The 13,919-nt window shown below is 37.9% G+C and overlaps 1 protein-coding gene across 1 annotated transcript in view; it reads left to right on the plus strand.

Annotated features, from left to right (window-relative positions):
* Positions 1 to 10,015, plus strand: part of LOC104508122 (thrombospondin type-1 domain-containing protein 7A-like) — a gene marked incomplete at its 5' end in the record, with an annotated part of 44,225 nt that extends 34,210 nt beyond the window's left edge. The window contains 6 exons of the mRNA XM_010149637.1: positions 254 to 427; positions 1,459 to 1,554; positions 4,353 to 4,435; positions 4,775 to 4,985; positions 8,401 to 8,488; positions 9,472 to 10,015. Coding sequence (XP_010147939.1) covers positions 254 to 427; positions 1,459 to 1,554; positions 4,353 to 4,435; positions 4,775 to 4,985; positions 8,401 to 8,488; positions 9,472 to 9,556 — 737 coding nt within the window. The remainder of the gene's footprint in view (positions 1 to 253; positions 428 to 1,458; positions 1,555 to 4,352; positions 4,436 to 4,774; positions 4,986 to 8,400; positions 8,489 to 9,471) is intronic.
* Positions 10,016 to 13,919: the final 3,904 nt, after the last annotated feature.

The raw sequence follows: 13,919 nt of genomic DNA on the forward strand, positions 1-13,919 counted from the left end.
ACAGGAAACTAACCTGCGTTAGAAGAAACAAGCCTTTGCATAATCTTTCTATTACTATTTTCTACTATGCAGATATTCAGAGAGTGTGAAGATACTCTCTTCTCTGAAGCATGTCACATTTAAAAAGGGAAATGAAAAGAACTATAAAGAGGGAAAATTAAGAAAACGGATTTGGCCATCTTTTTCTAAGACATAGTGCAAAACAACTCCTATGCATGATGATCGTTCATCTTACAAAATTGCTATTTGACAGGGGACTGTTACTTGAGAGAGTGGTCAGAATGGAGCCTTTGTCAGCTTACCTGTGTTAATGGTGAGGATCTTGGCTTTGGAGGGATACAAGTCCGATCTCGGGCAGTGATCATTCAGGAACTAGAGAATCAACATCTCTGTCCAGAACAGGCTTTGGAAACAAGACCATGCAATGGTAAGCCCCGGAATACACATAAGGCCACTTCTTGTAGGAAAAAAATACAGAACAATAGTTTTCTTTCTGTTCATGGTATCAAATTTAGGCAAATACAGATTTCATAGACACAGGCATGCACTTAGATTTTTGTTTTCCAGATTTCAGCTGTAAACAGGAATACTTTCAAATGCTAACTATCAGGCGTTACCACTTTAAACACAATCTTTCGAGAATTGATCCTTTTTAATAATAAAAATTATTTTTATCATATGGGAAAAAATAGTTGCCTTATGTGCTTGATTACATTAATAAAAAGAAATCTTTAAGTTTTGATACATAGCCAAATGTCTGCTATGAGCAGTCTCAAAGGAGACGGCTCTGTCTCCTTTGAATTGTTGTTAATCGCATGACAGTGACATTAAAAAGGCTCAGTCATGCTTACTGCTGGTACTAGGCAAAGTACCTAAGAAAAGTCATGTCCTGTACAGGCATTTCTTGTCCATTCAGCAGCCAAACAGATCCAGCAAAAGGGAATTTTATATTTATAAGGGAGCTAAGGTGCAGAAGGACTTCACGAGGTATCCCAGGCCATATGAGACGTGCACAGCAGAGCTGAGAGGTTAAGCCAGGTGCAGCCCAGGCCATTTCACCAAGCACTGCAGCATTGACTTGTTACCAGGAAAGGAACCTGACTCCTAAATGAGTTTTGGTGAACAGAGGGGCACAACCATTATGAGGTTATTGGAAACGTGTGTTTTGCCCATTAACTACATTAGGCTCACTCCACGAGCAGTGTGTGCAACCACTATAGTCAGGGTCCGGGACACATCTGGTCTATTCAGTGTCTCGCCACTAAGTGCAGCAGACCTTGGGGCCTCCATGTGTGCAGTGTACCCTTCTAAGCTGCTGAGTGAAGGAGGAAGGGGGCTACCTGGCCGTAAAAGCTGTTAAACATCTTGAGAATGGTCTAGCGATGAGTGTGTCTGCTGTCAGTGGCAGCCTAAAACCTTGTCATCAAATTTCTTGAAAAGTGAATGTTCTCTGTGTAGATGGCCAGTGCTATGAATACAAGTGGATGGCTAGCCCATGGAAGGGGTCTTCTCGAACTGTCTGGTGCCAAAGGTCGGATGGCTTAAATGTCACAGGTAACTACTCTTTTTATATACACACAAAAACCTGGAAAACAGGTGGATAATGTCTTTTCCCAACACATGGAATTTTTTTAAAGAATCTGACACAAACACTTGTTCCTGATGTAATGAATCATGAACCAAAATGACGTTGTCTTCAATCATCGTGGTTTTGCCTACTAGAGATGTCGTTTCTTTTCCAGAATTACACAGCATTTAATGTTAAAAGTAGACATAACTGTCTTCTGTACTGGACTTGGAATGTTTTATATTGTATGGGTTTTTTTAACCATAGACATCTTTAGACTTCTAAATTTAGAGTTTCAGATTTCAAGCCATACCAAAAAATAGAACCTTTATGTCTTGAAGTCCATTTCAGGGCCTATTCAGAGGCAGAGAGATGCAAAGCTTGATAATATCATGTATATATCGCATCTATCCTTCAAATTACAAATAACAATTTTTAATAAATGTGCTAATACAAGCTTATTTCTCTACCTCAATTACATAAACTTACAGCAGGATACTTCAGTGGACCTTTTGTGCAACCCAAAGCACAAAGCACCATGACTTAAGAATGACTGAGGTCTCTCAACTCAATAAAATCTTCATGTATATCTATTTATAGGAGTTTATGCATTTGTTGTTTAAATAATTTTTATATCAGCCCAGGTGACAGTAAAAAATCCCAGAGATGGTAAGCACATCCTCAATGCCAGCCACTGTCAGGTCAGTCAAAGGAGGGGAGCTCTAACTGATGGACTGCCAATAGAGTACTTCCTGATGATGGAATCCAGCGCTACTGTCTGTTTTAACGGTAGAAATAAAAGATCTGCATTATTTTTACAAGGTTTTGAAATAACATGTGGTACCCCAAAGTCTCATTTGCAAGTGCTGTAAGAAGCTGAAAATACATCATTTTCACCATGAATACAACAGGGCATTATTTATGCACCTTGATTGCTTCCTGTCTAGCTAAACGCAAGGAAGGTAATTTGTACGGTAAATAAAACTCTAAGAATTCTTATTAAGATATGATATAATCTATTAAAGGTCCTACAGCATTTTGAAATAAATAGTGTCTTGGCGGTTATGGCTCCGAGATGTTAAAATCAGAATATATTCATAAATCAGTCAGTGACATAAAAGTAACAGTTTGTTCTGATGTGACTGAATGCAGCCATGTGATAAATTCCAGGAAAGACAAGTGTATGAATATGTGGTGTTGGCAGATTTTTCGTGACAGAACCTCATAGGCAGACCAACCTCAGAACTATATTGTAACTGTTTTTCAAAGTTTGTTTGTATGTGGTTTTAAAGCTTTGGTAACTTTCTGATTTGAATTGAGGACTGATGGAAAATTCTAGACAATGAAATCACCAGTGTCTGTGCAATGCAAAAAAATTTTTTTAGTGTTCCTGATAGTTTTCAAACAAAGCACTTAAGATTAATGTTCTGCAAGAACTTCTCTTCAGGGAGTGTACAGTTGTGAAACAGATTGTGATTTACATCTGAACGCTTTTTTTGAAAGTGCTTTCCATAAAGTACAGTACTTAAGAGGTCAAACTTATAGATGCACATACACAACTGATTGGAATGGAGATTACCTAATTTGATCTAGAATCAACCCGTATCTCTGATTAATGCATGTCTTCGCTGCCTGACTGCTGCACATTTGGATCTAACATATTTTAAATCTGACATTATCAAAGTTTCATCATGAGTCGTGTTGGTATTTTAAGTCCTTTATTTATTTACTTGCATAATATTATTATGCTGAATAGTTGTTTTTTACTTAAAGGTATTGTTTCCCGTGGGCGATGAGGCAACTCTTTCCTTCTGCAGCTTCCTTGGATGACTGATATTTTATTACATAGATTCCCACAGGCATGTGATTTGTATGCTAGGATGTACAATTTTCCTTTCTGGGGGTGGGGAAAACTTATGGCAACCAGCAGGGTTTTCTTTGCTCTTCATTGGCCATCCTGTTAACACTTGGATCTGCATAACCACATCTAACTGCATCTGCTACGGTTGTGACCAACCTCAGCTGTCAGGATTTCATCATCAGATCACACCAGTATAAAAAGTGTTATTAATTTGGGAGGTGCAAGGTAAGTGGTCCTGTAGCAGTATGTGTTTTGAACTGTGATGCATAGACCTTTTCTGTAAGGTAAAAGGAAGCCTAGATAAATTAAAATGGAATCTAAATATATTTTGAAGTCACTCTGGCTGAAATGATAGTGAAATCCTGATTGTGTATTGGTCCATAACAATAACTGCACTGTACGTAAAGCTCTAGAAATGATAACCAGGACTGTAAAAAAAAAAAGGGAAAAGATGAAACCCACTCAGACAGACAACAGGTGTCCATTTCTAAACTGGATGCGTAGTTTATTTTCAGTTTATCAGGCGAAGACATAAATCAAAAATATGCTTTTCTTTTCTTTGTGGCCACAGTTTTGATACGTAAGCCAAAAGGAGGTCCCTAGAGAACCAAAATATGTTCCCTCAAGCAGACCAAACTTTCAAACTGTTTTTTGAGAAATCCACTGAGGGAACCAAGGGAAAACCAAAAACTTCACTTGGCAAACATTAGTTCTCTAAGATGCACATGAATGCAAACACACATGCTGTATCCTTACTCCATCTTTAATACTTGATTATCCTCCACCTTGGAATAAGAGAATGACTCTTAAATTCAAATTAGCAATAAGATTGTAATCCATGACATACTGTAGCAAGTAATGACATCAGTAATTTCATCAGTGGTGAGGTATTACCATCTCAAAATATGATTTTCTGTCCTACAGGGGGCTGTTTAGTGATGCGCCAACCAGATGCTGACAGGTCATGTAACCCACCGTGCAGTCAACCCCACGCGTACTGCAGTGAGGTATGTGCTACTGCATTGGAGCCTCAAACACCCCCGAAAGGGCTTCCCGCACATCTCTCTGCATTACAAAGATTATGCCAAAAAAAAAAAAAAAATCAGGAATTTTGCTAGTATTAATTTGTTAAAAATAAATTCAGACCATTGTCTACCTTTCAATTAAATGTTGAATAATCTCTCTTGATACGGTACAAACCTGCATAAAAATATATGAAGAGGTCCTCTGCAGGATAGCACTCATCAAAAGAGTCTTCTCTTCCAGTCATCCATATTGTTATGCTTCATAGCTCACAGAAGACTGTGCTTTTCTGCTACACAGTGTAAAACACTTGTTCCCTACAGACTAGAATGTGCACTTGTGAAGATGGCTACACTGAAGTTATGTCCTCGGATGGCACGCTCCAACAGTGCACTCTCATCCCAGTGGTGGTGATCCCCACCATGGAGGACAAAAAGGGAGATGTGAAAACCAGCCGAGCTGTGAACCCTACCCAGCCCTCCAGTAACCAGTCAGGACGAGGAAGGACCTGGTTTCTACAGCCTTTTGGGCCAGGTGAAGTCATGCAAAGAGCAGTTCTTAACGCTAAGTACTGCTGCAGGGTCTGGCATTTGCGTTTTTGAGATGCCGAGCAAAAAAACCTGTGTTTGTTTAAGAAGACCGGCATCTGCCCTGACTGAAGAGGAAGGAAGAGACATAAGCAAACCCTTCGCCTTCACATCTACTCCATCAGTATATGTAATGAAATCTGCTACTGCAGATCTGAATCCCTTCCACCTGTTAAAATTCACAGAAGCTACTTGAAAGGTGACTTTAAAAGAGAGTTGGCTGCAAAGGTGCAAGCCAGGGTATTACATTACGCTCTCTCAACCAGTAACGCTGGAGACACTGGAGGTAGTAGTGACAGAGGAGTGAAAAGGTAGCACTGAAGCCTGCAAAGGGTAAGGGCTGCTTAAAATTCACAGCTGTAGCATAAATAGTAGGAAAATAATCAGTATAGATACGTTAATGGTTTTCTGTAATATCCATATTTAAACTAAATCATGTTAGACAAGAGCTAACCATAATATTGGTATTTAGCATGAACATGCTCAAAGTCTCTATAGGGAAGACTCACTCTGTGTTTGGGTTTATGATGGGCCGTATTCTTTAGAGTTGAGCAAGGACTTCAGTGCAAGAGTGTAAAGGAATATTTTATAAAACAGTAATCCGATCAAAAATACTTTAAAAAGGCCATAAGATTTCAGTAAGTGTTTCCTAGTGCTGTTAAGCATTGGAGTAAATAAAACTTTAATTGACAAAATACTTTCACAGAAAAAGGTATGATGCTTGTCCAAAATGTTTGTTATATGAAGAGAGCAATTGGTTACCTTAAGTGGCCTTTAAATCACATAGAACTAAATATTCTCACACACTTGTGTCTGAGGGTGTTAATTTCTTTCTAAAGCTTTTAGAATGTTTTTAATCTGAGAACTGAAAACAGTATCTTTGCATGCATAATCCATAATATGCTGCAAATAGGGAGCTACAGTAATACTTCTAATAGCAGATTAAATCATATTCAGGTTAGAAATACGATAGATCCCATTAGTCCTACTAGAATTTACTTATTATTTAATTTATTTTTACTGTGGTACTATATTTCATACCTGCAATAAAATGGTCTTTACTCCAAATAATTCTTTACTACACAATCTAAAATAAATAAATAAATAAATAGGTAATTTTGCAGGAAAGAAAAGTTGAGAGATTTCCTGAAAACTCACCAGTTTTCAAGTAATTCAGGTCAGGAGGGAATCACAGCTCAGCTCAGATAAAAAGCACGGTATACAATAGTGTAATACTTTAAAGTACTACAATAAAGTAATACTGTATCCAGTGAAGGTATGAGCCAGTGTGGAATGAAGTGAACATTTTGCACTTCAAATGAGATTTATGCTTGATTGTTTTAATTCCAGGATGGAGTATCTATTGGAAAGGTTTTGATTTACTATGCTCAATCGTTTTAATTCCAGGATGGAGTATCTATTGGAAAGGTTTTGATTTACTCTAGCATGATTATTCCTTTCTCACGGTTTCTAAATCTAGGTTTAAAATGGTTCTTTCGCCATCTTCAAGAAATTATATTGCAGTTCCAGAAAGGAAGCTACTAAAAGTATCCTCTTCAGGTATCTGTGCTGATGTATTAGCCAAAGCAGATGAGTTTGATATGCCAGTTCCCTTGTATACTTAGAAGTAATCTATCCAGGGGGACTTGAGAAAGCCTGAGTTAGCTACCTGTAGTTGCGTAACAAGAACGATCTCATTAACAAATGAGTTCCCTGCTTTGACAGAAATAAATAAATCCATACACAAGGTAAACGGCAGTCCTTTTTTTCAAGGAGAAAATACAATTTTAAAACAAGTAAACCCAAACCAAGATGAAACCCCTTGCATTTAGCAATGGAAATAAGCCCAGGATAGAAGAAACTAACCCAGTTAGCAGTCCTGAAGTCTGAATTCCCCTCATTCCTATTACCATATCATTGGATGGGTCAGGTCAACTCTACTGCTCAATTAATCTTTAATGGATCAGTTATTTCAGTTATATCGGTCATTATCCATTATAATATCTCATTAGGTCGATTAATATAATGAAGCTAAAGTGGTTTGATATTGATTAGGCTTGAACAAGTTGTCTGTCGATGCAAGACTTTGCATCGCTAGAGAACAGGAAGCCTGAACTTAAGTGCACAGCAATAGAGACTGCTACTGGGACTCTTAGCAAAGTCAGTCTGACTAATTTTTGTTATTATTACGATGTTGTAGAAACATCAACTGTGTTGATAATGCATTTTTGTTCTACAGAGGTGTCAGGAAGTGATAGGTATTTGGTCAGAAAAATTTCAGCTGTGTTTACTTACATTGAAACCATATAGGACTTCATGAAATAAAGATTTTGCCACTTGTAAATTAAATAATTCAGGCTTTTTATGGATTTTTCATTGTCAAGGAGTGCAACCAGGCTAGCAAACCTCCTATAAAATAATTGTTTTCCAAAAGCTGTTTAGAAATCTGCAAAATGAGTCAGCGAAAAGTAGTGAGTCAAACAGCAGGCTCTGACCTTGGGCTGTGACATACTCCTCTGGGGCTCAGACAAAGAAAGTCACATCGTTTTTCCTGGGAGAAGTGGGTGCATCCAGGATAAAGGTGAGCAGGAGAGTAGAATGCATACCTCAGCGTGCCGGGACATCATGTCCAAAACACAAACTGCAAAGGCTGTGCAGAGACAGAGTCCTTATTGACAGGAGACAGTTGTTCTCTTTATGAGCATGGGTTGTCTTTTTTCTGTATTTTTCCTTGTTCCGTGAGGGGAAGTTGTTTTATGACAATGAAACTTGCATTTCTGTTAGAAATAGAAAAATTAGAAAAATTTTATAGAATAATAAAATTATTTTATTATTAGAAAATAGAAAAATTACTACTTCATAGAAAAATTACTACTTCCTGCAGTAGTGAGAGTTGTGTAGATGCAGTTAAGGTATGGATGAGGTAGAACATGCTAAAAGTATTTAAAAGTCTAAAAGTGAATAGTAACAAGATTGAAAATAACACAGACTGATTTACCAGAGGTGGAGTGGAAAGCGATGCTAACAGCATAAATGAGTCCCGGGCTGATAAGCTGCCCCGTGATCACACTGAAGGACCGTCCGTTACCAGCAGGCCCAGGGGCTGGGTTTCTGGAGGTCCCACTTGCTGCCCCTGCCCCGCATCTCTGCTCCATTAGATTATCCAGACTGCGGCTGAAAAGCAGAACACACATGCATAGAGAACTTACTGCTCGGTTGCTTAGGAGCGTTTCCTCTTATTAAGCTGTGATTGCTACTGAAGACACTTGTTTTGGATTATAAAAGTATTTCTATACTGTATCAGAACTAATAATTCAACAAGACTAACCCAAACACTACTGACTAACATTCATTCCTTTTAGATGGGCGGCTCAAGACCTGGGTTTATGGTGTAGCTGCTGGTGCATTTGTCTTACTCATCTTTATTGTTTCTATGATCTATCTAGCCTGGTGAGTTCTTTAATTATTTACAAACAAGCAGTCCCACACAGACCATAATGCAAGCATTTTCATTTGCCGACGTTTAGTGTTTAGTTTTCCATGTCCTTTCATCCAAGATCAGGTTAGTAGACTCTGATTATATTCTGGATGATGGATAAACAGGTGCTCTCCTGAGGTTAGAAGAACTTCTTACAAATACGGGGTAGCTTAGTGTATAGTTTATTTGTGCTCAGTTTATCTCCATTATGAATGTGCTGTGTCCAAGATAATTCCATTGCATCTGTATCACAAAAAGCGGAGAGAAGTATCAAGAAGGAAATTTAGTAATCGAGCAAGTCAGATTTGATATTTGGCAGGATATAGAGATACACAAGCAGAAAGAGTCGGAAAACTTTCTCATCCGTTTTTCATGCATGAAATAACATTTTGTTGAATAATCTGAGTGAATGTGAAAGCAAAGATGTTTTGCAAGAACAAGTCACCTTTGAGAATGCTCTCCCTGAAGTTTTTTAGGTCCTGTTTGGAATTTCTGATCCAAATGACTGGGCAGGTGGAAGGGGAGGGAAGTGTGGTTGTACACATCAGACTCTTGGCTGTACTGCATTAGTAGGCATTTGGGGGGGTGTTTGGGTTTGTTTGAGTTTTAGTAAACCTTCCCCAGAATCCCACTTCTGTCTCAGTAAGGGAAAACAGACTCTCCGGGTTCTTCTGAAAACTGACTGATCATGCAGGAGCTGGCTGAGGATTTCATTGTCACATCAGCACCGTAATAGCCCCTTTCTGAACAACTGAGCTTTAAATTAGAAGTTGCTTTGGGCTGATAGAGAGATGATTACTGATCCAAGTGAAGGTTTTAGGCTTAGAGCTTTTAACAAATGATCAAGTAAATGCATTATCTCAAAACACCACACTCATCTTTCATTTAAGACTCAAATCCATCTTTCTTTGTTACTAGTTTCTTATTCTGTTTACCAGTTATCTTACTCTTTCAGCAAAAAGCCAAAGAAGCCCCAGAGAAGGCAGAATAACCGACTGAAACCTTTAACCTTGGCTTATGATGGAGATGCAGACATGTAAAATATAACTTCTCATGGTGACAAATGGAGTCGAAATTAATGGATTGAAATCAGAAGGTATCCAAAGCCACAGGGATTTTCTGTGGGGTGCGTTAAGTGGTTTGATTTTTTTCTTTTTTGTAACTGCGCCATACATAAAGAAGGATGGATTTCATAATGCCTACGGATATTCAAGGTATTATTGCTTTACTTCAGACCATCAGCGCTGAGAAGTCTGGCAGAATCACATTAATAGACATTGCAGTTGGGGATTTGTGGTCTTGCCTCAATCTTACAAGCGATAAGCACCACTTCTGTCTCCAGAACACTGTTGCTGGCATGGTATTAACGTTAATTAAAGCCCGTGCATCATTAACCAAGTATAATCCGTACGTATGAAGAATTTGTACCAAGCTGTCTATGACTCTTTATATTCAAGCATAACACATATACGCAGTTGAACGATATGTATTACTCTATCAGATCATATACTTGTTAAAGAGCATTTTAGTGCTTAGTACAATATTAACTGGGATTAACCCACTGAGCAAGTCCAGCAGGTTGCCAGTTGGTGGTAGCTTGTGTTAACCTGCATTGCAGAGGGCAGTGACTCACTTGCCAAAATCTGTCCTGTTATCACTCCAGGCCGGGTGTAAAGGCCTCATACCTACACCCAGAAAGGAGGCATTCTCAGATTCAGTATTTTCTAGCGGTTGCTGTCTGGAAAAAGAATAACCCATTGTAAATGTTACAATACGTTTCTACTTTCTCTAACTCAAAGTGTTGCCTGCATCCTTTTTGCTACATGTAAGGCAAATTTTTGCACTATATTAGTGCAGCATGATATGCACTTAACTAGTATTGCCATAGAAACTGCCTCTTTTCAGAAACAACGAGGATGTATCTTGTGCAAGGAGTGTCAAGTAGACAGATCTTGAATCCTGAAGGGAGTAGCATTCAGTTTGGACTGCGACTGGATGGAATCGGCTGACGACGTGTACTGTGCACACCCTTCCCTGTCACAGCGGCCATTGCTAGTCTGTATCATGGCAGTAATACAAGCATCTAGTTTCTTGCCCCATCTACCTATGCTGGAATAGATTGTCCTGCTGGTTTCTAATTGTACTTTGAAGGCTGTTTATGACTAGAGTTTTTATATTTGTTAACTTTGTTAGAAAAAAAAATGAGAAAAGAGAAAGTGGTTGCCCTGTGATCTTGAGTGACAAACGTACTGTCTAAAAAGTTATTCTGATTGTTCAACTAAAATGAAATGGTTTCGTTTTTTTTTTCCTTCCACTAGTGAGAGCGTTTTCACTGTTGCGATCAGTGCAACACTCAGAGCCCTTTTGTCTTTTTTTAAGGTAATTGGATAGCCACTTTTAATTATTCAGCTAAACTCTTGAGTGTACTGGCAAGTAATCAATAAGGTCAATACTTGTGCCATCTTAATATTCATGACTTTTAAAAAAATCCTAGCAGTATAAAACTCACTCTTAACTTCTTCCATGCTTATGGCTTTTCAGTGTTACGCATCCGACATGAAGCTCATTGACTTGCCACTGTATCTACATGCCTGTTACAGATGTGATTCAACACCAGAGAGGGGTTATTCTCATCAAATGGCTTCTGTGTGTAGCCTGAACGTGTAAGTGACTGTGCCACTGCTAAGCAATACAAAACTTTATCAGGCAACCTCTCAAAAATAATTGTTATATGAAGTTCAATATTAGGTTCTCAGGTCTTTTTTTATAACCTAAACCATTTCTGCCTACTCATCGCTCACTCTATGTACTCCAGAAGCACCAATTTTTTCACACTGAATAAAACCGTAGCTTTGCACACTCTGGCCCAGATCCACTGAAATCCGTGACCAGGCTCTCGTGGACATAAATGGGCAATATCAGTCCTTACAAGCACCTGCTTTTGTTCCATGTAGAATAATTCTTGGAACCAATGTGCATTTTGTGAGCTGTTCAAGAGATTATGGTCCTACTTTAACGTAGCTGACTTATGTTACCAGGGTGGTGTTACGCATCAAGAAAATTATTTTCCTCCCACTGCACAAGTATTCCTAAATGGGAACGATGAGCAGAGAACAACAATAGTGACAACCTTTCATACAAGTTTAATTTCTCATTTTATACGTTGATCCATCTGCAGTTGCTGAAGTGCCATGTCTGGCTGCTGCAGCAGTGGTTCGTTCGTATACATATTGCAGGACTGGGGGCTTCAGTCTTACGTCGCTATGCACAGATCTGTAGGAAGAAAAAAAGTAAAACCTTGATGAATTTAATTACTTCAGTGTTCTTGAGTAAAAACCAAGAAAAAACAAGTTGATTCCTATTTCATCAGATATACAAAGAAATAATGTGGGAAAATTACATAGTTTTAAATAATGGTAACTATCATGTGTAGACATAAAGCTTAGGACTTGTGTACTTTAAAAAGTCTGATTCTGTGTTGTCAAATAGTATTGGGCCAATAGAATATTGAGGGAATTGGGGTTTCTTTCACACTGGCCAGGAGTCACCTTTATTTATTATACTGGCTGGTCTTGGCAGGAGCTGTTGCCTAGTTCTGGCCTTGAAGATACTTGTCTCCTACATCAAAGAATTTAATAACTGGAAGTTAAAGGTATGCCATCTCCTTTTTCTCACTATATATAAAAGAGACAAACGAAGAAAGACATAGGAGGATTTTTTAAGTATGTTTCACCTTTGAAACCCATGCAATTATTTTAGTATGCATTACATTTAATATCTGGTCAGTGAATTTTGCTGGTGCACATCTGCATCATACTAGTGCTGCATTTAAATTCTAGAGTACTTTTTTTTTCCTGATAAACAAAGTGCACAGAAATTTGAAGCCAGAATGGCTTCCCTGGTTATCAAGAAAAAAGGCTATAAGGAGGGCTGAAATTGTATGTAAAGCTGAAAGTTGCAAAGGTGATTAAGCCCTTAAGCATTGAAAGATAAATAAGTAACAGGAGAATTTTCAGTTTAGAACGAAAAGCTATTTGCTTTAAAAATCAGAGTGCTTCTACAAATCCAGTGCCTAAAGCAGCCACTACTGTAGATTGTTAGTTTGTGAAAGTAATGTTTCCAGTGATCAAATAAACCACTCAGAAAATAGCAAAGTAGACATTTCCCTGTCGATGTGGTGGTTTGTATTTTCCTTCTGAAATCTGTGGTTTCTAGATCACTGTGTCTGCTTTGAGTCCTGGAGCAGATCCTTTCTGAAAGTGTGGGGCAACTGCACTAGCTTGTTTATATTCGGTATAAAACATCAGTTTTGAAGCTCCCTTTCTTCTGCAAAATGTAGAAAAGTTTGGTTTTGAATATTACAATCTGAAGAGACCAATTTAAAAAAAATCTGTGTATAAATCACTGTAAAATATACCTTGAAGGAAATGGAAATCTGTCTTTTTACCTTTATGTAAATTGTGCTCACCCAAAGTTAAGAGTTTATTTTGCCTAACTTAATTTACTTGAATATTTATTTTGTAGAACAAGGAGGCAGCTGTCTGAGGAATGTTTACTTTTTTTTTGTTAATGTTACTTTGTAAATTGCATAATGCATTTTTATTTTTTAAATTCTGTGTGTTTCTTTTTTAATGGACACAAATGCTTACGTCCAGCTACTGCAAATTTGTGTATATTGTCACTAAGCTTTATTCAGTTTATACAGGTGACATGAAGATGTAGCAAGTCTTACATTTTCATCTGGGTTATTTTTACGTAACTGATGTGTTGCTGATAATAAATTCATACTGATAACAAAATCATGTCTTTTTTTTTAACAGATATACTATACTCTGCTGGGATATAGTAACAATAAAAGCCAGATCCCTAAAATATGACCACATTTTAAATAGTCTCTTTTTTTGAAAGGAATTAGCACACTCGCCCTTGCTACAATTAGTATTTCCCTTTAAAGGTAAAAGAAAAATGCTTTCTAATGTGAAGGTAGCTGTCAGAGTTCACTGCTACAGTCCTTGTTGACATGGAAGTTTACAGTGCGTATTTACTTCATCTGTAAATATCAAATAAATCAATTGTATTTTAAATTTTCTTCCTTAATTACCCTTTTGAGGTTAGAAATTCCCACCCATTTGTGGAGAATGAGGGGTGGCTCAAGGTCTCATAATAAAACATCTATTCACTTCAGTGAAGCTGCATTTGTCCCTGCCCAAGAATGAACAGGGAGCAAAATCCTCCTCCTCCAAATAAACAAAAATGCCCAAGGCGATCAATAAAAATTGTCATTTACATCCCGGATGTTGAATAACCATTACGAAAATCACTCTTAATTTCTTCTAGAATCAAGAATTTGTAGTTGATTACCTAGGAAAAAATGAGTGTGCTTCCCCCCACCCCCCCCCCACA

This window comes from Eurypyga helias, unplaced genomic scaffold (assembly GCF_000690775.1).
Source record: "Eurypyga helias isolate BGI_N326 unplaced genomic scaffold, ASM69077v1 scaffold3574, whole genome shotgun sequence".
Taxonomy (NCBI): domain Eukaryota; kingdom Metazoa; phylum Chordata; class Aves; order Eurypygiformes; family Eurypygidae; genus Eurypyga; species Eurypyga helias.